The sequence below is a fragment of the Eschrichtius robustus genome, chromosome X, assembly GCF_028021215.1.
Source record: "Eschrichtius robustus isolate mEscRob2 chromosome X, mEscRob2.pri, whole genome shotgun sequence".
Lineage (NCBI taxonomy): Eukaryota > Metazoa > Chordata > Mammalia > Artiodactyla > Eschrichtiidae > Eschrichtius > Eschrichtius robustus.
In genome coordinates, this window is record NC_090845.1 from 89865081 (window position 1) to 89891381 (window position 26301).

General features: G+C 38.9%; 1 protein-coding gene across 1 annotated transcript; it reads right to left on the reverse strand.

The window, feature by feature from the left end:
• Positions 1-1551: 1551 nt before the first annotated feature.
• TAF7L (TATA-box binding protein associated factor 7 like) lies at positions 1552-20053 on the reverse strand. Its single transcript, XM_068532642.1, has 13 exons — positions 19798-20053; positions 15971-16038; positions 15058-15136; positions 13591-13724; positions 12820-12946; positions 12525-12580; positions 10178-10219; positions 9243-9315; positions 8794-8907; positions 8143-8364; positions 7834-7946; positions 6466-6525; positions 1552-1596 (listed from the first exon to the last, which is right to left on the reverse strand). The coding sequence occupies exons 1-13, from the start codon at positions 20051-20053 to the stop codon at positions 1552-1554; spliced, it is 1389 nt and encodes a 462-aa protein (XP_068388743.1).
• Positions 20054-26301: the final 6248 nt, after the last annotated feature.

Genomic DNA, 26301 nt, shown 5'->3' on the forward strand with positions numbered 1-26301 from the left:
GCATTCCTTCTATCTTCATCCCTTCTCCATAGGCCCTGCCCATGCATACTGACTTCCCCTTCTCTGCCCTTGGCTTATTACCTTCAACTTGGAATGAGAGCACTAAAAGTGGCAGAGAAATCTTGCGGGTTCACTTCCTAGAGTGGCACCGACTTCATCAATTGGGACCAGACCTGGGTCTAGCTGGGCTACTTCCAGAAAACCTTCAGATGTCTCTTGGTGATAAGCATTATCACCCTTGATTTCCAAATAAGGACATAGAGGCTCTAAGAGGCGTAGGGACTTGCCCAAGGTAGGTAGCAGAGCCAGGATTCCAATCTTGTGTTCCTTCCACTACAACATAATTCAGTGCAAATATTGGAGCTGCCATTTTTGTTACTTCTCTGTACCTTCTCTCAAAATCCCAATGATGTATGGTGAATATGAGATGATCTGCTTAGTTCATTAGGAGTTATCCTAAGAGCTCTTTAGAAGGATGTCCCAGTGCTGACAGCATCTTCTTTCGTTTCCTAACTGCAGAATTTATTGCTTGTCTCACCAGTTTCCTTTTGGATATGAATGTACTTATCATGGGAGCTATTTAATAAAGTGACAGTAATCCACTTAAGGAATTTATTTATTGCTTAAAGAATACAGACTAGAAAATCTTAACATAGCTAAAAATCACCAAACTGGCCCAGGGTTTTTAAGGAAGTTTTCACAGGCAATACAAGTATCTGTTTTTTGTTCGGTTTTTTTTTTTTTTTTTGGCCACGAGGCTTATGGGAGTTCCCAGACGAGGGATTGAACCCAGGCCATGGCAGTGAAAGCCTGGAATCCTAACCACTAAGCAACCAGGGAGCTCCCACAGGTATCTGTTTTTTTCCTAACCTTTTCCGATGGGGGTTAGGAAGAAGAGGCTCAGAATAAGGATAACAACTCAGAATTTCATCTCTGCTCTAACTAGTCCCATAGCTGCCAAATAACAACCAGACACAATCCTAAAACCATTAAGAACAGAACAAAGATAGCAGCAGCAAGAAATCATCCCTGAGCCGGAAAGCAGCCTTTAATGCCTGAACAGAGACAGGATACAACCTAGTATCAACTGCTGCCAGACAGGCACTTAATCACTGTGGCAGGTCCTAGCCCTTGGTAGAAATGGTTTGACTCTATGTTTTAGGAAATATTTGAAACAAACAGAAGAAGAAAAAGCTAAAAATCTATGCAAACCAGCTGTATAGCCTTCAGGTTAGACTGTCTGCCTTTGGCAAGCATGGCTGAATCATCTGAGACACCAAAAAAGAAACAACTTAATTCTCAAACTGATAAAGAGAAGCAAAGTCCCATAGTTGAGTTGGGTCTTCAGGTCTACTACTTTTTTATACTTTGTCCCCTTCTACATGGCTACAAACTTTGAATATAACTAGCAAAAAAAAAAAAATCGTTCAGAGAAACAAATACAAATGATGCAACATAAGGCAATGAAAGGAGAAGAAACAGGCACAATTTTATCTAGTCTTCAATATGGATGGTGAAGCCAAGGTTTGTATGCCAGGCTGAAGGCTCTCCTCAATCCTTCAGAAAATAGTTCAGTTTTTCCTGTAGAGAAATGAGCTGTAGGGAGAGGCAGAAAAACACGAAAAATTAATCTGAAATCTTAAGTTCCATTACTTGATCTAGAATTTACTTATATAAACCAAAAAGAAAGACTGTAATTTGGCATTTATAAGGTTATCTTAGTCTTACAATGTTCCAAAAAACAGTGCCACAGTCAAGAACGCAAACACAATGATGCTGTCCTTTATCATGCCAAACTTATAAAAGGAAGCTTCAAAACTGAATATACTAAAGAAATTAAATATGCTTGCTGTTAAGAATTTGTACTTCTGGGAAGAGTGTACAGAGGTCACAGCTCACTGTAGGGACAAAGGAGGTGGGACCACTGTAGCCATAGTCTAAAACTCAGAAGATAAGGCAGTTGTGATAGCCTCTTGCCCCACTGAACGTGCCGTGTCTTTTTTTTTTAAAGTTTTTTTTTCCTTCTTTCTTTTATTTTTTTTTTAAGTATTTGTTTATTTATTTATTTATGGCTGTGTTGGGTCTTCGTTTCTGCGCGAGGGCTTTCTCTAGTTGTGGCAAGCGGGGGCCACTCTTCATCGCGGTGCACGGGCCTCTCACCATCGCAGCCTCTCTTGTTGCGGAGCACAGGCTCCAGACGCGCAGGCTCAGCAGTTGTAGCACACGGGCTTAGTTGCTCCGCGGCACGTGGGATCTTCCCGGACCAGGGCTCGAACCCGTGTCCCCTGCATTGGCAGGCGGACTCTCAACCACTGCGCCACCAGGGAAGCCCCGCACCGTGTCTTAAACCGAGTCTTAGCTGCTGCTTCCTGCCATGTTATGAGACCCTTGAAAACTGGCTCAGAGTCCTAACCAATGACGAGTCTGATGACGTTCTACTTACCCTGATGCTTTCTAAGTCAGAAGCTCTGAACATTTTGTGATGTAAAAGTTAATTTTTTTTATTTACTTGAAATGGCAAAGTGACCAATAACACTCAAGTATACTGTCTTTGAGACAAAGATTGTTTCTGAGTATTATTCAATTTAGCTCGCCCCATATCAGTGTGGATTTTCATTTTGTGGAATGACAGGAATGGAGCATTACAAAATGATCCTGTGCTGGACATGAGCTACCAAACTGCTATAATTGCTAGCTGTAGTAATTGCGAGCATCTTTTCACTAAGATGCTGACCACGATTACGACCACTGACTTCTCCAGTTCTTTCTCCTTTACGGGTGCTTTCTCCTCCCACCACCTCCTAAAGGGAGGTTTATCCTTAGGTTCAGACTTCTTGCTGAACAGTCAACCTGGCTAACTCATCTATCCCCACAGCTTCAATGATCATTTCTATGCATGAGGCACTCTCCGATCTCCCATTTTAAAAAGTGCTTCCAACTCAACTCATCATCTTCTCCATCCCCCACCCCCCAAGAATCCTCTTCAAGTTGTCTTCATTCCTGTTAGTGGCTCACCATTTTCCAGTCACCCAGGCTCTGCACTACTCTTTGTTCCCTTTTTGTCCTGGAAATCCAATCAATTTTTAAGTTCTGATTCCTTCTATCACTTGCATCTTCCTCTAGTATTTCCCCCCTCCAATTTCTCCTATATACTGCTGGCAGAGAAAATTTCCTGAGTTACTCCCCAGGTGAAAAAGCTTTTAGGGCTTATTATGACCTACACCAAAAATCTAAACTCTTAAGCCTGGCATCACCACCTCTGAGCCATTGTGAATGCTACTTTCTATACAGAATGCCTTCATTTCTCTATCTCTTTATTAGAACCTTACCCACCTCTTAAGGCCCCAAACACCATCTCTCTATGAAGCTTCCCCTAATCTCCATGGACAAAAGTGAGCTCTCATTCCTTTAAATTCCTATCCCTCTCATGTATTTCTCCCCAACTGGAGGCAGAGACTGTGTCATAAGCATTTTGTAGTTCCCTGTGGAACCTAGCTTTAAGTAGGTGCCCAATAAACCTATGTTGAATAAATGAGCTAACATAAAGGGTTCTGAGTGAATAAAGTTTACAGCTATAGTTCTATGTTGAAAATAGCACTCCTCCAATACTAACTACTTACATGGAGGAAAACAAAGATGTTTAGTGGGTGCTAAGGCAATCCTGGCATTAACTGTTCACGTGTCTGTTTATAAGCAGTACTTGGATGAGTGATGTGCTGAGGGGAAGGGAATATACAGAACATAAGAATTCTCCTGGCCTTGTTTGTATGGGGATGAGCATGGGGGATGGCATCACTACCTTAAGAGCTCTATGCTCGGGAATTCCCTGGCGGTCCAGTGGTTAGGACTCCGCACTTTCACTGCTGAAGGTGCGGGTTCCCGCAAGATGCGCGGCGCGGGCCCCCCGAAAAAAAGCCCCATGCTAAGTCCATCCTCATAATACGACCTCCAGTCTCCTTAAAACTGTTACCCTACCCTCAACAGTATAGGGCTGGAACCAGCATACATTTCTATACAGCTACTTGACCCTCATTTATTCCACACTGCCCTCTTTTCTTTTCACTCTGCTCACTCTCTTGTGGCCTTAAATAATAGTCTTTCAAGTTAGAAATCTGGCATACATCCTTAACGCTCCTTTCTCCTTCAACACCCAGTAATTGGCCCAATTCCCATCAATTCTACCTTTAAAATACATTCTCTCATATATAAATGTTCAAAACAGCATTATTCATGATAACCAAAAAGTGGAAACAACCCAAATGTCGACTGATGGATGAATGGATAAACAAAAATGTTGTATATCTGTACAATGGAATATTATTCAGCCATAAAGTGGAATAAAGTACTGATACATTCCACCACATGGGTTAACCTTGAAAACATTATGCCAAGTGAAAGAAGCCAGACACAACAGACCTTGTAGTATATGTTTCCTTTTTATATGAAATAACCGGAATAGGCAAAGTAGGCTAATTGAAAGTAGATTAGTGGTTGCCTAGAACTGGGTGGGGGGGTGGTGAGTGGGAGGGTCAGAAGAAATGGGAAATGACTGCTAATGGGTACAGGTTTCTTTTTTGGGTGATAAAAATGTAAAATTGATTGTGGTGATGGTTGCACAATTCTGTGAATATACTAAAAGTCATTGAATTGTACAATTTAAATGGGTGAATTGTATGGTATATGAATTATATCCCAATAAAGCCGTTATAAAACATTTTTATTGCAGTTAAATATATATATATTCTTTCCAAATGAAATAATGCCATTTGCAGCAACATGGATGGACCTAGAGATTATCATATTAAGTGCAGTAAGTCAGAGAAAAACAAATATCATGATATCACTTACATATGGAATCTAAAAAAATGATACAAATGAACTTATTTACAAAACAGAAATAGACTCACAGACATAGAAAACAAACTTATGGTTACCAAAGGGGATAGCAGGAGGGGGGAGAGGAGATAAATTAGGAGTTTGGGATTAATATATATACACTACTATATATAAAATAGATAAAAAATAAACAACATGGACCAACTGTATAGCACAGGGAAGTATACTCAATATCTTGTAGTAACCTATAATGGAAAAGAATCTGAAAAAGAATATACACACACACACACACACACACACACACACACACACACACATACATATATAACTGAATCACTTTGCTGTACACTTGAAACTAACACAACATTGTAAATTAACGATATTTCAATAAAAAAAGAAAAAATATTTATTCTTTCCATCTCCATTGCCACCTCCTTATTTCAAGTTACCATCACCTTTTATTAGACGACCCCACAGCCTCCTAACTGGCCTCCCTGCTACTAGTCCTGCCCTCTCACAATCCATTCTCCAGATAATAATCAAAGTGATCTTTAAAACTTCTAAATTAGGGGCTTCCCTGGTGGCGCAGTGGTTAAGAATCCACCTGCCAATGCAGGGGACACGGGTTCGAGCCCTGGTCCGGGAAGATCCCACATGCTGAGGAGCAACTAAGCCCGCGCGCCACAACTACTGAGCCTGTGCTCTAGAGCCCGCAAGCCACAACTACTGAGCCCACGTGCCACAATTACTGAAGCCCGCGCGCCTAGAGCCCGTGCTCTGCAACAAGAGAAGCCACTGCAATGAGAAGCCCGTGCACCGCAACGAAGAGTAGCCCCTGCTCGCCACAACTAGAGAAAGCCCGCATGCAGCAACGAAGACCCAATGCAATTAAAAATAAATAAATTAAATAAATATATATTAAAAAAACTTCTAAATTAAATGTGACTCTCCTGCTTAAAGCTCTCCAAGGGCTCCCCATTGCACTTAAGACTAAAACCCATCCTCCTTATCATGGACTGCAAGGGACCATACAATATGGCCTCCGCCTACTTCTCCAACCTTACGTTAAGTCACTCTCTTCCTCGCTTTAAATACTGCAGAGGTTCTCAAAGAGGCCAAGCTCTTTTCCGATGTGGGACCTGGCATACGCTCCACCCAAGAAGCTCTCCATACACTTTTTGCCTGGACTTTTCCTTCAGGTCTCTTAAGTATCATTTCCTTAGAAAGGCTGATTATGATCTCCCCAATTTAATTCAGGACTCTATTCAGATAGCACCACTGACTCTTTCTCCTTCACAGCACTTCTTTATGATTTGCACCTTTATATTTGTATGATAATTTGTTTGCTGTTGATCTTCCCTGCTAGACTGTTAGCTCCATGAGGACAAGTATTGTATGTGTCGTCTTATTCAACACTGTGTGTACATCCAGTGCTTTCCACTTAATAGACATTCAATATCTGCTGAATGAACGAATTTTCACAAAGACTTTGTTCCAACCTGCTACCCTCATTTACAAGATTTGGCCACTACTGTTCCTGTGAAAAGAACAGCCAGAAATGAGATTGGGGGGGGGGGGCAGTTCTTTGAATCAAATGCTTTCTGGTTGATGTGAAAACACACTTCTCACCTGCTCATTTTTTTGTTTTTCCTGTAGCTTAAGCTGCTCCAGCACAGACTGTAAATGACTCTGGAAAACAAATTATATAAAAGATGAATGCTGAGTCTCAAAGGAAAAGAGAACCAAGAGAGACAAAGAGTTTGGCAAATAATTTGATAAGTAAGAAAACTGTCAGTCGTAACAAAAGAGTACTTTTAAAAAAGGATTTAGAAAAAGAATGTCTCTATGTGTATAACTGAGTCACTTTGCACAGCAGAGATTGGCACAACATTGTATATCAACTCTACTTCAATAAAAACACATTTTAAAAAGGATTTAGAGTATAAAAACTACACTCTCCAACTGCAGGGCCATTTGATTTGATTTTATACACCCTACACGGCATTTTTTTTTCTTGCCCTAAAACAGAGAATTAGAATGCCTTCATGTTACCTTTTTCTAGTTTAGCACAAATCCTTTGACTGTGGTGACCTACTTAAAGAGCTGGCTTGGAATCTGGTGCTGACTCCTTCATTTCCCTGCACTAGGTCAGAATATTACCATTCTTAACTAGTACTGCACACGACAACAGTCATAATACCATATATCTGTATCTTTCAAAGTATGTCCACATCTATTATCTAACTTGGTTATTCTGAAGGACAACACTCTAAATAAGTATAGTTCTGTGTCAAGTTGCTCCCCTTCGATGACAACAGCTCTACAGAAAAAGAAATCTGGCAAGGAATTCTCCAGATGCTTCAGAATTTCCCTCACTATAAAAAGGGAAGCAAACATGGCCTAAACATACATTTTCCTTTTGCTGATATGTGTAGTAATAAAATATGTATTAGTGTGTATTAATAAAAATAAAGCATGATATTAATTTTTGTTCAAGCAGGCATCATAAAATTTTTAAATTAATTTAGTTTCTCTTTCATTGTAATGAATACATTTTGGTACAGAGCAACAGGGTTCAATCTATGCCCTACCACTTACTGTGGTCCTTGGCAAGTTACTTAATCTCTTTGAATTTCAATTTCTTATCTATAAAATGGGAATAGTGACAGCACCTATATTTCAGGGATGTCAGGATGAAATGAGATAATACACGTAAAATGCTTAGCTCTGTACATGCCTTTCACATAGTTAAATGTTCAATATTGGCAATTATTATCTCAAGTCTCCTGGACCCCTCCCAAAAATGCTTATATAAGATGATCAAAATTACTCAGGTAAAAGGAAATAAGGCTATCTTTTATTAGGGGTACCTAAGAGGTTGTTCAGGTTCATGAATGAACCAGAATGCTGCACAGAGATGACATGAGTGGAAACACAAAGATGGGATTTTGAAAGTAAGATATCCGGATATATTTATACCAGCCAACAAGAATTTACCTTGAGCATTAGGTTTTCCACTTTCATGATGAGCTCCTTCTGTCTTTGTGCTTTGCGCTGAATCTCTTGGAGCTTTTTCTCCATGTAATGAGTCTGCTTCTGAATGTCCATGACTAACAGAGATAGACAAAAACTTCGTGTATCTAAACATGGCCTAAACTAGTGGACCAAGATCCAAATCAACTAAAACTCCACTACGCATCTGAGCAATAATTTCTCAAACTTAACTTTGCAACTAACACGTGTTTAGAGTCAGTCTTTAGTACTGCCACCCACTCTGTCCCACCCCTTTGTTTTTCCCTAACTTACCCATTGGGCTGGTTCTCTCCTTTGCCTCATACTGGCCAGATTCAATGAACTTGGCCTGTGGCTCACTTTCCATATACACTTCATAACGATCTTCCTCCTCTTTCTTGTCTTCATCCTCATCATAGTCATCCTCTCCCTCTTCATCTTCCTCCTTATCATCCTCAACTTCATCACTGTTACTGCTAGAGTCATCATTGACCATCTCCCGAAATGCACCATATTCTATGGGTTTTAAGCAAAAGGAAGGTGAAACCATCTGAGGCTTTTCAAATGACTCCCACTCCAGCTGCAATTATACTCCCCCTCAAGTTTACTGGGCAACCAATGAATTTTAAAAATAATTTTTCTCACAGGAAGATTATTCCCTTTATAAAACAAGGACAGGAAAGGCAAAACACTGTAACATTCATTCATGTATTCAATGATCAAAATACTCAGAGAATCCAAGGGCCCACAGGAATTTAGAATAGCAGGGATGGATGGGATATTAGAACCCCAATCTAAAACCCCTAAACTTGTGGGACCAATACGAGGAGAGAAGGGCAAAGGCATCCTTTTTCTGTGATTGGCCTGTGAGTTTACGGAGAATGGTCCTACACACAGTCAACACCTGCCCTCTCTGAAGCTCCTGCTTTGCCTTTATTAATGCACCTGGTGAGGTATGACGCTGCTTATAGCCACTCATTTCTGAGGCTATCTCAAAGCCTGGAATGAAGCCTTGACTTTCTATTTCCTCGGTTTCACCTTCAGCAACGACCTCCCATCCTGAAAGGAGAGGCAGTCAAGGAAAAAGCAGAAAGAAAGCAGAAGGCAAACTTGAAAGAGAAGAGGCTCTCTGGCTGAAAGTGCTATTTAATTTAGTCCAACTTCAGGCCATTTGTATCTGGATTCCTAGTACAGAAAAGTGCCTTATACTGAATTACGCAAGTAAATAATTTCTATTACATGAATGTACTGTTCCTAGCTAGAAAGTAACATTTCCAAAAATCACAAGTTCTGTACATTAACATCAGCACACAAATATCAGAAATGAGAGCTTGTCACCAAGTGCATTTGGGGTGTAACAGACTACACAGAAAATATTTAGTATAAAAGGATACGGACGCTGACAGCTTCAGTATCTGAGCACAGCAGTCTTTTCACTTGCTTCTCCACATCAGGAGAGTCAACGTGCTGAACCAAAGTTGGAGAAGGAATACCAGTAACATCACTTAACACCCTGTGTCTTGCAGAAATGTCCTCTTCCTACATACAAATGAATTCAAATAATTAGGCCTCTTTAAGATACATCCAGTCAAATTTCTACTTTAAACAATGCTATTTATGAAGGAAACTTTGATCAGGGTCTATATTTTTATACAGTAAGCTTATTTTTTCCCAATCGAATTACTTGAGACATTTAATCTTTTCAATCTGCAACTCTGTATTAAAGACCTCCTCAGAGGCACGACCCTTAAGCCTCAGTTGTTAATTATTTGCGCTGACCCACACTGGCAAAGAACTATAATTTTTTTGTTACTTGGAAGTAATTTGGTTTAAAGATCCAAATTCCCAGATTCCACTTCTCCACATCTTTATTATTAGACAGTTTCCTATAAAAACTGGGTCTTAGCCACATATTCTCCCTTAAATCCAGTTTTAGACAATTATCTCCACAGCAACCAATTCATCATGCCACAAATAGAAATTAGAACTTTGAGGGGGAATAAGTAATTGCAAACAACTGCTGGTAAGAGTGAACCCTGGCTTCCAAGAAATGGTTTTTAAAAATAAATATCACAGAAAAGAAGCAGATTAAAATACACAGGGTCACTGATCAAATTGTATCTTTTGCTCTAGGAGTCGTCAGACATTAAACAATGAATTCATTTTTCAGTGAATCAAATTCAGTGTATGTGTATGGGAGCAGGGGTTACAGGTGAGAAGGAAGGCTTGAAAGTAATCTTTATGATTTTTTTGATTTGTTTGAAATTAAAGAGCTGTGAAATAAAACACAGCATAGGTTAACAATAAAGTTATATTACGATTCGTCTACCTCAGGAGAGCTGACTTCTTCAATTTGTTTGAAATCAGGGACCTATGAAATAAAACACAACAAACAATGAAGTTATATTATAATTGTTCTACTTTACTAAAGCTTAAAGAGTTCTAGAATCATTCTTAATGTAGTTTTATATTTAGTAGGCACTCAATGAATGCTGTTGACTGACAGTATAAAGCCAAAGCAACCATGTTCATAGATTAAACATAGTAAAGCTATTGATCTATAGGTTTAATGCAATTCCTATCAAAATTCCAACAAGGTTTTCTACAGACATAGACAAGCTTACTCTAAAATGTATATGGAAAGTTACAGACTCTAGAATGGCTACAACAATCTTGAATAAAAAATAAAGTGAGATCAGTCTTCCTGATTTCAAGGCTTATTACAAAGCTACACTGTGGAATCGGTGATCAACACAGATTAATGGAACCCAGAAAAAAAACTCACACAAATACGCCCAACTTATTTTTTACAAAGGTGCAGAAGCAATACAATGGACAAAGGGTTGCCTTTTTAACAAATGGTGCTGGAACAATTGGACATGCAAAGGGGGAAAAAAAAAAGAACAACCTTGAACTAACCCTCAAACCTTTTACAAAAATTAACTCAAAAATGGATTGCACACTTAAATTAAGTGTAAAACTTTAAAAAGATAGTTAGGAGAAGTCTTCAGAATCTGGGCTAGGCAAACAGTTCTTATACTTGACATGAAAAACAAGATCCTTAAAAGGAGAAATCAATAAATTGGACTTCATCAAACAAAAAAACTTTTGCTCTTTGACAGACCCCGTGAAGAACATAAAAAGACAAGTTACAGACTGGGAGAAAATATTTGCAAACCACATATCTGAAAACTAATATTTGGAATATAAAAAAGAACTCTCAAAACTCAACAATAAAAACAATCCATTTAGAAAATGGGCAAAAGGCATGAACAGACACTTCACTGAACTGGACATATAGATGGCAAACAAGCACATGAGAAGATGCTCAACATCTTTAGCCATCAGGGAAATGCAAATTAATACCACAATGAGATCACTACACATCTATCAGAACGGCTAAAATAAAAAATAGTGACAACACCTAATGCTGGTGAAAATGTAGAGAAATTGGATCACACGTACATTTCTGGGGCAAATGTAAAATGGTGCAGCCACTTGGAAAACACTATGGGTAGTTTCTTATAAAACTAAACATGCAACATACCTAGTAATTGCACTCCTGGGCATTTATGTCAAGGAAATGAATACTTACGTTCACACAAAAACCTGCTGGCAGCTTTATTTATAATAGTCAAAAAATGGAAACAGCCAAGATGTCCTTCTATGAGTGAACAATTAAGCAAACTGTGGTACATTCATAACAGGGCATACCACTCAGCAATACAAGGGAAGGAACTATTGATACATGCAACAATCCACATGGACCTTAAAGGAATTAATCTGAGTGAAAAAAAAAAGCCAGTCTCAAGTGTTATACTTTGTATCATTCCATTTATACCACATTCTCAAAATAACAAAATTATAGAGATGGAGAACAAATTAGTGATTAGCAGGGGTTAGAGCCTGGTGGTTTGGGGTGAGGAGGAGATGGGTGTGGCTTTAAAAGGACAAGATGAGGGATCCTGGTGGTGACAATACTGTTCAGTATCTTGACTGCGTGGGTGGATACACCAACGTACACATGGGATAAAATTGCATAGAACTAAACACACGCACACACATACACAGGAGTAAGTAAAACTGGAGCAATTTGAATAAGATTAGTGAATAGTAACGATGTCAATTTCCTATTTGTGATATTGTACTATAGTTTTGCAAATGTTACAATGGGAAGAACTGGGTAAAGGGTACACAGTATCTCTTTTCTATTGCTTACAACTGCATGTGAATCTACAATTATTTCAAAATAAAAAATTTAATTAAAAAAGAAGCCAAGGCATAGTACTCCTGTAGTTTGCCCAGGGTTCTACAAGTCTGAAGTAAGGTTAGAAATACAACCACAATTCCCAATTCTCAGGTTCTGGATGGGTTCACTTTAAAACAAGATTTTGCAGTTGGAAACTTTTAAAAGCATTAGCAGAAGTTTCAAGTTCATGACACATCTAGATCCCTAAGTGACTACCTTATAACTTCAAGGGTCAAGTCTGTTTTTGTTCGTTACATATTTCCAATTGTTAGCACACAGTGCCTGGCATACTGCTCATACTCAACAAATGTTTATTGGACATATAAATGACTGAACAAATGAATACCCAACGGACAGTCTCCCTTCCCCCCCATTCATAATCCTCTTCCAATCCAACCAGTAGACACAGAAATAGCATGCCACTAACCTTTTTTGTTGCTTTGTAGAACCTTCTCTTCCTGACATTCCTAAGTGGTGGAGTAACTAAAATAAATTCAACATGGTGAAATATATATATGACTGATGGTAGTCACGTATCTATCTGAATTTGATAAGGTCATGCTCTAAGCCACTGGCTCATGACACGACTCGTTCCTTTAACAGTGTCTGGATGCCTACTGAACCAAATACCTAAGTGTGGTAACAGATCCCTGGCTCACAAGTAATTAGGATCCAGCAGATAAATGTAGTTAGACAGAATGAGCAAGGGACTGATGACTTACTGCCATGCTTCCAGACATATTTTTTCTGTCTCTCCTTTTCACTTTTCCTGATTGCTTTATGATCAGTAGAGGTAACCAGTTCTTCAGGATGAGAGTGGACACCACCATCAGCAGTGCACACAAGCATCTGCATTTAACAAAGACAAAGAAGTTGACTGTGGCCACAAATCTTGGGTTAGTAATGGATGATGATCATTCTTACCACCAGAAATCCTGGAGCACAAAAGTAAGGAGAATGCTACTTGGCATTTCCAGAAAACCAAGTATTACATACACTCATATGCATTATCTCTCTATCCCGGCAGCACAGCATATGGACTCTGAGGTTGTTGTTGTTTTTTTAGCTCCAGTGCTTACCACTGCAGAAGGAATGTGTTGAAAACAAGATATATCTTAGCATTTTGATTTATAAAGGAAACAAAAAATCAACAGTAGAGATGATGAGTAAGAACCAATGTAAACCTCCAGAGTTAACAGCACACTGCTTTAACAGGAATTTCAGACGAAGATCCCAGATGCTCATATTTTTCAAATAATGAAAGGCACTATAAATGGCAAACAGGAGGCTCTGAAAGCTATTTGAATAAAATAAAGTAGTGAAAAGTGATGGATCAAACACCAAACCAGAACATGACATTGTATTCCTGTGCAATTGAGCTGGAAATTAGAAATGACAAGCAGGTGAAAGGAGAATTGAAAGAAAGAAAAGGAGGGAGAAAGGAAATCCTTGAAGGATGTGTGGGCGAGTAGATTAAGAAAACTTGTCCATACCTGGGAAATATCTGCCGTTTTAAAAAAGGTTTTTTTATCCAGAGTTTTCAGGCTTTCAATAACACGAGGCAAATCAACCAGCTTAGCAGGTAGTGAGACACCTTCAACCCCAACAACTGCATGACGTCCACCAGCTGAACAGAAGTAGAAAAGATTAAAGCTGACATCTTCCCAATGTACTCTCAAGACTCCTGGGGTTTGAATAATGAAGACTTATGGGGGACAGATGAGTCTTTCATTGAAACTTACTATTTCTCACAATGCCAGAATTGTGTACACAATTAGTAACTTCCCACAGCAAAGAAGGCAGAGTATATGAAGCTCTTTTTTTTCTAGTTTATGTCATTCCATCAAAAGTAGCTAAGTTTCTTGGTCATGGTTGTGAACTAAAGTGAATGAAGTGGTAACTGTTTCATTCTCATCTTGAAAGGCCAACTCCATTCATTCAAACCCATTCGTTTGGACACCATTAGGAGCATTCGATCATGTCATTGTACATGGGTGTTTTCAAAGGGTTGGGTAAGGGGAGGGTTGATTCTAGAATAGTACTAATAAGTCTCAAGTTATAATCTCTAGTTAGTTTCACAAAGATAAAATTCTACACAATAGCCAGAGAGAGAGAGAGAGAGAGAGAGAGAGAGAGAGAGTCAGCCATATACTGACAACTCTGAATCCTGCCCAGATGTCTCAAACATGAATGTCTCTTGATACAAAAGGATTCAAGTGTAATCTTCTAATATTAAGTGAAAAAATAAAGATGCAGAACTATGTTTGACATGATCCTTTTTGTGTAAATTATCTTTAAAAATATAGAGAGATTATTTATATGTTGGTATTATGCATAAAAGCTTTGTCTATAAGGAAACACAAGGAGAAAAGGCCAATATTAGTTATCTTTGGCATCGAGGTTGAGGCACTGTGAAGGAGAGTTTCACTTCTCCTTTTGAACCTTTCTGTTTTATTTGAATTTTCTAGCCATGCATTTGTATTCCTTTTTTAAAAAAGTGTCAATAAGGGCTACCGGAGTGCTGGGATTATGGGCCATTTAAAATTTTATTCTTCATATACTTCTCTGTATTTAAAAATCTAATAAGTATTATTTAAAAGAGATAAAGATATGTCACTTTTGTAAACAAAGAATAGTACATCCACCTGTCATTCCCCTGGACAGTCAGAAATCACAAAAGTTTCATATAGGAGACAATCAGCAATATGCAAATCCCACAGTTGACCTCCAAGTTCTTCCTTATACACACCATGATAATTACCTCAAGTTGTATAAGTTCTACTTCCTTTCCTCTTAAAAGGAAGAGATGGAAGTGACTGAAGCCTCTCTTTGAGTCCATCAAGACGGAGACCACATTCTATTCTTTGTCACATCCTTGGTATCTAGTATTGTGCCTAGCACATAGCAATCCCTTAATAAATTACTGTTCGATGTACGGTGAATGGATATTAACTACTTACAAAGTAAGTCAATTTTCAGTTTATCCTTCATGGCAGCACTTCCAGAACGTACTATCTTCCTGACAGTAGAAACATGTTCCTGAAAAGGAGGTAGATTGAAAAATCAGAAGGATGAATTGTCTACTTAGCAGCTAATAGAACAGATATGTCAGAGACAGTCCTCCCTTAAATAGAACCTTAAACTTCCCAAACGTTAGGAACAATGCCATGTACCATGAGATACTGTGCACTGGGTAAGTCAAGTTAGGATGAGGTTGACTCTAATCTCATTGTTGTCTTTCAGTAGCTACAGATAATGCCTTCTCCTAGCTGTACATTCCTGTTTCTCACTGTTACCCTTCAAGTTGTAGTTGCCAACGGAAGGCTTAGCTGCAGTTTACTGGCTATATTAATTAACCTTAATTGGGGAAATACCTTTCTGAAGCCCATCCTTAATATACCTTTCTTAGACTAAATAATACTTAAATATAGGTATCAATAGGGGAAGAGACCCTAACACAATGCTGAAATGAGCTTCAACAGCCTTGCATGATGATGAATTTGAGGAGACAGTGCTAACCCCTCCATTGCCCCTTTTGAGGTGACAGAAAGGAACTCTCTTTTAGAAGAGTCTTTTCTTGGCTGTCCAGTGAGCAAGGCTGTTGGCATCTGTGATAAGTGACTGAATCCATCATTGTCCCACCTGTTTGCCAGGAAATCAACCCACACAGTAGGTGGCATGTGCAGGACAAAAGAAATGCTGCTTAAAAGAGTACACGCTAGGATAGGATTGCTAAATAGAACACAACTCCTGGGAAACAAATGTTCTTGGTTTTTATAGCCTACCTTAAATAAACAGAAATGCTACAGAATACAAGCAGAGCTAATACTTATGCACTGAAGATATTTGGCCTCAGATACAAGGGTTTCTTACCAGAGGCAGACGCAATATAAACTGGTCCTCAAGTTCGCAAGGAGGTTCATCCTGGCTTCTACTCATCTCTTGTTTTTGAATTCACGAAAACAAAAACAAAACCAACAGAAAGTTACCAAAAACTGCTCTTGGTCCCTCTACTGACCACTTCTGGTAGTACTGGTTAAATTATACAATATCTTGCTGATAACCCTCACTGGAATGATGTGTGTACAGCTTCAAAACACTTTTTTTGACATAACTTGATTATTTATAAAGTCACCTTATCTCCCCTCCCATATGTGCAGATTTTCCAACGTTAATACTAATTACATGATAACAAATGAAGTAAGAGCTGTTACACATGATTTAGTCTTCTTGATATTCTTAGACTCTCCGGTAAAGGATTAACTCATCAATACAGTGGTGACTACCAAAGAAAGCAAGCTACATACCTCTGCAGAGAAGACTGCCAACCAAAGGCCAAAATCAACCCAAAAAACCACTGGCAGAAATGCTCTATGATGATTTGAAGGAAACAGAGCTTAATTTTCAGTATTTCACCTTAATGATCAATAAAATGGTAGGAATTAAACAGTCTGTGTGAGAGCAGGCAGCTTTTTATGACTCTAAAGCCAACATCAACAGCTCCAAGCTACCTCGGGGAAAAGTTAGGAGTCCCAGTCTTATGGCTGGGCTATCTATATAAGTACATCTAACTTCATGGAATAGACTCATTTCTGAAGGGATGATAATGAAAAAACGTAAAATCTAATTTGATTTATTCATCACTAACACTTACTACATGCACTCCATGTGCCAGGCTCTACATTGAGGTCTATTATTTCATTTAATCCTCACAACCACCACTTATGTGAAATACCTCTAAAAGCCATTTGAAGGAATCCTACGATGAATCCATATATATACATACATATATATATATATATATATGTATGTATATGCACACACACACACATATACACACATATATATATAAAATGCACCTTCTGTAAAGTGAATAATCTCCAAGTTGATCTTCATTTTTTCACCTTATTTTCCATCTATTAGGGATATATCTGTAGTGGCTTGCATTTTGAGTTTTAGGGCCCACACTACTTCTGAGGAAATTTTTTCTCAAAAATGGAAAAAAGGGCACTTCGCTGGTGGTGCAGTGGTTAAGAATCTGCCTGCCAATGCGGAGGATGTGGGTTTAAGCCCTGGTCCAGGAAGATCCCATATGCCGTGGAGCAACTAAGCCCATGTGCCACAACTACTGAGCCTGCGCTCTAGAGCCCGCGAGCCACAACTACTGAGGCCCACGCACCTGGAGCCTGTGCTCCTCAACAGGAGAGGCCACCATAATGAGAGGACTTCGCGCTGCAGCGAGGAGTGGTCCCCACTCGCCGTAACTAAAAAGAAGGCCCGCGCGCAGCAGTGAAGACCCAGAGCAGCTATAAATAAATAAATAAATAAACAAATAAAGAAATAAATGGAAAAAAGCAGTGTACATATATGAAAACTGACAAAGTTTTCTTATGTTCTAAGGACACTATGCTATACACCAAGTTATAAAATCTTATAATTTAAGTTAGATGAAAAGCTCCAGATAATGTATAGCTCCTAATACTCTGTAAACCATTAATTGAGTTCTGAGTTTTGAACTCGAATCTCACTTAAAAGCACTGGAACCTTTTTTAAAAACACATACAAGTGAATATAACAAAAAAGAAGCAGACTCACAGATATACAGAACAAACTAGTGGTTACCAGTGGAGAGAGGGAAGGGAGAGGGGAAATGTAGGGGTAGAGGATTAAGAGGTACAAACTATTAGGTATAAAATAAGCTACAAGGATATACAACATGGGGAATATAGCCAATATTTTATAATAACAATAAACAGAGCATAACCTTTAAAATTGTGAATCACTGTATTGTACACCTGTAACTTATATAATATTGTACATCAACTATACTTCAATAAAAAAAATTGGAAAAAGTGGGGGGAGGACAAAGAATATTTAGCACTACCAGTTAAAATAGAGAAAAGGAAAAACAAACAAACAAAACCTCATACAAGTGAGTCTGAGACCCTATTACAGGTAAATCATTCATCAGTTATGATTTCAGTCCTTTAGGCTGACTTCAGAAACTACCAGAAAGGCATAGAAAGCACAAGAGAAATCAGGAGTGAAAAATCAGACACCCGGGATGGGAGGGCGGGGCGGGGGGGGGGGGGGAGGAGAGAGAGAGAGAAAAAGAGAAAGGGAGAAAAAGAGACAGACTGATTATTTGTGATAGCCATTTCTCTCCTTTTCCTGCTTCATACAGTTATACACACACACACACACACACACACACACACACACACAAATACAAAAACTAAATGTAAATGTAAAGGTAAGGGGGAAAGTTAATTAAAATAAAGTAAATTGAATAAAAAATCTTGGGACTGGGTACATTGCCTAACATAAGAGTAACAAACATTTAAGGTTGGGAGCAGAAATACAGATTTGAAGAACTAGCTGCTAAGCAAGATTTTATCAGATCAGTAGTAACTTTTAGATTTCTCAGCAGAATTAAGACTAAGGCATTTTGTTCATTTCAGTGCCTTTCTGGCAACTCCTCTCTTATGAAAGAAAGAATGTAAGAACTGGAACCATTTCAGAGAAGGTAGACACCCCTGGTAGAAATGAGTTTTAATGATTTTTTAGATTTGCTATCTGCATTTATACAATGAACTGGTTGCATCATATTTCTTTTAAGAAAAGCCATCCACATTTTTCCAGCAAGCACTCTTTGATACCTAATTAAATTAACAGGACCGCTCTCCACCATTCACCGCCCCCACCCAGCCAGCTCCATCTCACTTCATCGGAATTAGAATTGGAATCAGAATTATAACTAAATGGAGGGCGCCTGACCGCAAGCTCCCAGCAGCACAAGTCAGCACAAAACTAAACTGGTAGTTTCTCAATTTCATAGCCGCTAGCTGCAGTTTGGAGGCAATGACCACTCCCTCCTTATCCCAGGTGCACTAAGCTCCCAAGGGAAGACCGCAGCCCTAGGCTTTGATCCCATTTCCCTAGAAAACCTCCTACCAGGCCAAGGGGCCCTAAGCCTTCGCGCCACCCCAGGTGGGCTGGGAAGGGAAGAGCAGCGCGCAGCCCTTGGCGCCAACGAGGCGCCAAGAGCCCTCTGACCGCCGGACTCACACGCTCCTCAGCCGACTCGCGCCGGGACGGCCTCTCTGTACAGGGTGGTTCCAGAGGGAGCGAGTGCGCCCCGGGCGGCGGGCGGACTGTGTGGCGACAAGTAGGAGCCTCCCGCGCTTCCCCTCCCCACGCTTCCGCCACCGCGGATAGGCGGATGGCCTCGGGGCGGCGGCCAGCTCGCCACGTGCCCGGGCGGTAGACTCGAAGGGTGCTGATTGTGGCCGCTCAAGGACCTCGCGGAGCAAGGCTTCAGAACAAATACCCTTTACACAGGAACGACCCTTGGGACGGCCACGGGAGTTTTACCAGCACACAGTGATAACTGTAAAAGGAGTGGCAGAATCGGTTGCTCCGCAAATCCGTTAGGTTGGACCGATTTGTTCCTTGGTGTAGTTGTCACCTCACCTGGTGACAACTACACCACCGCGCAAACCCATTAAATAACTAGAATCCGCGCCCAAACTAATTAGCTGATCCCTTCGAAACAAAGTCACTATTTTACATCTTTTGGACAGAGATACAGCATACTCCACTTATTTCTCTTAAACGGGCATCACGGTTCAAATAAACTTCTAGCAGTTCGCTTCTCCCACAGATCCTTAACTTACGGGAAAAATCTTAAAATCACTTACCTTCCCCTTCTCGTAAGTTTTCCAGAGGGGTTCTGGCAGCAGCCTGGTTGCCGATGGCGGCATGAGCTTGGACGCCATAGTTGGCAGGAGTTTGGGCGCCAAGACAAATGGCAGTTTGGACGCCAAGACCGCCGGCAGTTTGAGCTCTACGGTCAACGGCAGTTTGGGAATATCGGAGGCTCGTTACTTCTGATGTTGAAGTTGGTGTTAAATCATTTCCTGAGGAACCGCGGCGCCGTCCCTTAGGGCGCTCCATGGTCTCTCGCTGAGGTAATAAAATGGCTTCCTATTTAGTCATGTGACCTAAAAGTTTCCAGAACGTTCCTAAAATGGTCTTCTTAAAGACACAGGGGTAATATTAGAGACATTAAGTGGTACCTCTTAGAGATTATAGACTTGAAGTCTCTGTTGCCTTCACTTATCTAAACTTCATGGTAAGGAATAAATATTTTTATAAGACTAATTGTTGTACAGTCATTTCTTCTGGATACGTGATATTTTTTTTTCCCTTCAGTGGAGCTAAATTGCCAGAGCTTCAGACCGAGACAAAACCGTTTTTCGTCCCTTCGAGAATTCATCCACTGATCTTTACTTTAGCATAATGTGGTGAGGTATGTTGAAGATTATAATACAAAATGGACCAATGAAACTCGTTTTTCATGTACTGTAGAAAATTCTTGATGGCATTTATATCAAAAATAATAATAACTCAAAGGAAAATTTCTACTCTCAGTAACTGAAATACCCGAGTAATTGTGTGTTTTGAATCATTGGACAATGTGAATTATGTAATTAACTTTCCTTTTGATGGCTGCTAGGAAGCTCAGAACCAATTTTGCAACCCACCTCTAACAACTGTGAACCTCACTGGCATATGTTGATCTCTTGTTTTGAATCATCACATTGTCTCCCAATCCCTAATTATTTTTATCTGGTGTGGTAAATAACGCTGAAAACTGCTTCAAAAGTTTTTGTGAACATAATCAGATATAAATAATAGATAAATAAAAATAGTGCTCTGACAGAAGTGTCACAGGGAGTATCCCTATGGGTGAAGGAGGGGAGCATAGTAAGTAACTGCTTACTTATAAATTAAATCATCCAACAAATGTTAATTGATAATCTAATATGCCAGACTTGATTTGAAATATTTATTAAATGCTTAAAATATGGTAAGACTTTCATGAAAGGAGGCAAAAATTAAGGCACAAACATACATATATGTAATTTTTTCCTTTACTGCCAGATTTCCAGCCCCTTCTTGAGGAAGAATGGAATGAAAAGTGAAAAAAAGGAAAAGGCACGAATTATGGTTTCTCTTGGTAGGGGAGAGCAGATCCAAGAAGTAGCTCTGATGTACAGGTAAAAACCTGTCATATACATACTGTCATATTGTCAGAATATTTTTCTGGGTTTTGTCCTGTCATGTTGCCGTCTTTCTGATATGTTCTTCTGAACCCCCATCCCCTCCAAAGCCTTCCTCCCTCTCCCTTAACTATGGCTTCAGTCAATTTCATCATTATAGCAAATATGCAGTTGCATGTATTCCTTCAAAAGAAGTTTGAGTTATGTGCCAGGAACTGTTCTAAGGTTAATAATCATTAAGCACTTATTAGGTGCTAAGCTCTTTACTAAGTGTTTTTCATGCATTATCTCATTTAATGCTCACAACTGCTTTGTGAGTTTGATGTTACTATGATCCTGTTCTTGTTTTTGTTTTTGCTTTTTTCAGATGAGTAAACTGAGATTTTAAAAGGTTATCTTGACTCATGTCACACATCTAGTAAATGGCAGAGCCAATATTTAATTTAAGCTCAGTTCTATTTAACTCTGTGTCTATGTCTACATATTCAGACTTCCCCTAAACAGTTGTACAGTTATTCTCCATTCCCCCACGCCCCCCAGCTCCTGGTAACTTCTACTTTCTGTGTCTATGAATTTGCCTATTCCAGGTACCTCATATAAGTGAAATTGTGCAATATTTGTCTTTCTGTATCTGGCTTCTTTCACTTAGCATAATATTCTCAAGGTGCATCCCTGTTGTAGCATGCATCAGAGCTCATTCCTCTTAAAGGCTGAATAATATTTCATTGTACGGATATACCACATTTTCTTTATCCATTTATCTGCCAATGGACATTTCGGATGTTACTACCTTTGGCTACTGTGAATAATGCTGCTATGAACACTGGTGTACAAGTATCTGAGTCCCTGCTTGCAATTGTTCAGGTTGTATACCTAGAAGTTGAATTGCTGGATCATATGGTAAATCTATGTTTAAAATTTTGAGGAACCACCAAGCTGTTTTCCATAGTGGCTGCACCATTTCACAACCCACTAACAATGCACAAGGTTCCAATTTCTCCACATCCTCACCTACTCACCAACACTTATTATTTTCCATATTTTAAAAACAAAAGCTATCCTAATGGGTATGTAGTGGTATCTCACTGTGGGTTTTTTTTTTAGCACTCGTATTCATCTTTATTAGATGTATTGTTGAACAAATCCCTAGAACATTACAAAAGAGCAAACACATCCATTCCTTGAAGAAACACTCTTGTCAAAGTAGCTTGCACAGAACACATATAGCCATCATTTTCATTGTGTTTTTTTTTAATTTTTGAATTTTATTTTAATTACCTTTTTATACAGCAGGTTCTTATTAGTTATCAATTTTATACACATCAGTTTGTACATGTCAATCCCAATCGCCCAATTCATCACACCACCACCACCACCCCCCCCACGGCTTTCCCCCCTTGGTGTCCATACGTTTGTTCTCTACATCTGTGTCTCAATTTCTTCCCTGCAAACCGGTTCATCTGTACCATTTTTCTAGGTTCCACATATATGCATTAATATACGATATTTGTTTTTCTTTTTCTGACTTACTTCACTCTGTATGACAGTCTCTAGATCCATCCACGTCTCAACAAATGACCCAATTTCGTTCCTTTTTACGGCTGAATAATATTCCATTGTATATATGTACCACATTTTCTTTATCCATTCGTCTGTCGATGGGCATTTAGGTTGCTTCCATGACCTGGCTATTGTAAATAGTGCTGCAATGAACATTGGGGTGCATGTGTCTTTTTGAATTATGGTTTTCTCAGGGTATATGCCCAGTAGTGGGATTGCTGGGTCGTATGGTAGTTCTATTTTTAGTTTTCTAAGGAACCTCCATACTGTTCTCCATAGTGGCTGTATCAATTTACATTCCCACCAACAGTGCAAGAGGGTTCCCTTTTCTCCACACCCTCTCCAGCATTTATTGTTTGTAGATTTTTTGATGATGGCCATTCTGACTGCTGTGAGGTGATACCTCATTGTAGTTTTGATTTGCATTTCTCTAATAATTAGTGATGTTGAGCAGCTTTTCATGTGCTTCTTGGCCATCTGTATGTCTTCTTTGGAGAAATGTCTATTTAGGTCTTCTGCCCATTTTTGGATTGGGTTGTTTGTTTCTTTAATATTGAGCTGAATGAGCTGTTTATATGTTTTGGAGATTAATCCTTTGTCCGTTGATTCGTTTGCAAATATTTTCTCCCATTCTGAGGGTTGTCTTTTCCTCTTGTTTATGGTTTCCTTTGCTGTGCAAAAGCTTTGAAGTTTCATTAGGTCCCACTTGTTTATTTTTGTTTTTATTTCCATTACTCTAGGAGGTGGATCAAAAAAGATCTTGCTGTGATTGATGTCAAAGAGTGATCTTCCTATGTTTTCCTCTAAGAGTTTTATAGTGTCCTGTCTTACATTTAGGTCTCTAATCCATTTTGAGTTTATTTTTGTGTGTGATGTTAGGGAGTGTTCTAATTTCATTCTTTTACATGTAGCTGTCCAGTTTTCCCAGCACCACTTATTGAAGAGACTGTCTTTTCTCCATTGTATATCCTCGCCTCCTTTGTCATAGATTAGTTGACCATAGGTGCGTGGGTTTAACTCTGGGCTTTCTATCCTGTTCCATTGATCTATGTTTCTGTTTCTGTGCCAGTACCATATTTTCTTGATTACTGTAGCTTTGTAGTATAGTCTGAAGTCAGGGAGTCGGATTCCTCCAGCTCCATTTTTTTCCCTCAAGACTGCTTTGGCTATTCGGGGTCTTTTGTGTCTCCATACAAATTTTAAGATTTTTTGTTCTAGTTCCGCAAAAAATGCCATTGATAATTTGATAAGGATTGCATTGAATCTGTAGATTGCTTTGGGTAGTATAGTCATTCTCACAATATTGATTCTTCCAATCCAAGAACATGGTATATCTCTCCATCTGTTGATATCATCTTTAATTTCTTTCATCAGTGTCTTATAGTATTCTGCATACAGGTCTTTTGTCTCCCTAGGTAGGTTTATTCTTAGGTATTTTGTTCTTTTTGTTGCAGTGGTAAATGGGAGTGTTTCCTTAATTTCTCTTTCAGATTTTTCATCATTAGTGTGTAAGAATGCAAGGCATTTCTGTGCATTAATTTTGTATCCTGCAATTTTACCAAATTCGTTGATTAGCTCTAGTAGTTTTCTGGTGGCATATTTAGGATTCTCTATGTATAGTATCATGTCATCTGCAAACAGTGACAGCTTTACTTCTTCTTTTCCAGTTTGGATTCCTTTTATTTCTTTCTCTTCTTTGATTGCCGTGGCTAAAACTTCCAAAACTATGTTGAATAATAGTGGTGAGAGTGGGCAACCTTGTCTTCTTCCTGATCTTAGAGGAAATGCTTTCAGTTTTTCACCATTGAGAATGATGTTTGCTGTGGGTTTGTCGTATATGGCCTTTATTATGTTGAGGTAGGTTCCCTCTATGCCCACTTTCTGGAGAATTTTTATCATAAATTGGTGTTGAATTTTGTCAAAAGCTTTTTCTGCATCTATTGAGATGATCATATGGTTTTTCTTCTTCAGTTTGTTAATATGGTGTATCACATTGATTGATTTGTGTATATTGAAGAATCCTTGCATCTCTGGGATAAATCCCACTTGATCATGGTGTATGATCCTTTCAATGTGTTGTTGGATTCTGTTTGCTAGTACTTTGTTGAGGATTTTTGCATCTATATTCATCAGTGATATTGGTCTGTAATTTTCTTCTTTTGTGGTATCTTTGTTGGGTTTTGGTAACAGGGTGATGGTGGCCTCATAGAATGAGTTTGGGAGTGTTCCTTCCTCTGCAATTTTTTGGAAGAGTTTGAGAAGGATGGGTGTTAGCTCTTCTCTAAATGCTTGATAGGATTCACCTGTGAAGCCATCTGGTCCTGGACTTTCGTTTGTTGGAAGATTTTTAATCACAGTTTCAATTTCATTACTTGTGATTGGTCTGTTCATATTTTCTGTTTCTTCCTGGTTCAGTCTTGGAAGGTTATACCTTTCTAAGAATTTGTCCATTTCTTCCAGGTTGTCCATTTTATTGGCATAGAGTTGCTTGTAGGAGTCTCTTAGGATGCTTTGTATTTTTGCAGTGTCTGTTGTAACTTCTCCTTTTTCGTTTCTAATTTTATTGATTTGAGTCCTCTCCCTCTTTTTCTTGATGAATCTGGCTAATGGTTTATCAATTTTGTTTATCTTCTCAGAGAACCAGCTTTTAGTTTTATTGATCTTTGTTATTGTTTTCTTTGTTTCTATTTCATTTATTTCTGCTCTGATCTTTATAATTTCTTTCTTTCTGCAAACTTTGGGTTTTGTTTGTTCTTCTTTCTCTAGTTCCTTTAGGTGTAAGGTTAGATTGTTTATTTGAGACTTTTCTTGTTTCTTGAGGTAGGCTTGTATAGCTATAAACTTCACTCTTAGAACTGCTTTTGCTGCATCCCATAGGTTTTGGATCATCGTGTTTTCATTGTCTTTTGTCTGTAGGTATTTTTTGATTTCCTCTTTGATTTCTTCAGTGATCTCTTGGTTATTTAGTAACGTATTGTTTAGCCTCCATGAGTTTGTAGCTTTTACGTTTTTTTCCCCTGTAGTTCATTTCTAATCTCATAACGTTGTGGTCAGAAAAGATGCTTGGTATGATTTCCATTTTCTTAAATTTACTGAGGCTTGATTTGTGACCCAAGATGTGATCTATCCTGGAGAATGTTCTGTGCGCACGTGAGAGGAAAGTGTAATCTGCTGTTTTTGGATGGAATGTCCTATAAATATCAATTAAATCTATCTGGTCTATTGTGTCATTTAAATCTTCTGTTTCCTTATTTATTTTCATTTCGGATGATCTGTCCATTGGTGTAAGTGAGGTGTTAAAGTCCCCCACTGTTATTGTGTTACTGTCGATTTCCTCTTTTATAGCTGTTAGCAGTTGCCTTATGTATTGAGGTGCTCCTATGTTGGGTGCATATATATTTATAATTGTTATATCTTCTTCTTGGATTGATCCCTGGATCATTATGTAGTGTCCTTCCTTGTCTCTTGTAACATTCTTTATTTTAAAGTCTATTTTATCTGATATGAGTATTGCTACTCCAGCTTTCTTTTGATTTCCATTTGCATGGAATATCTTTTTCCATCCCTCACTTTCAGTCT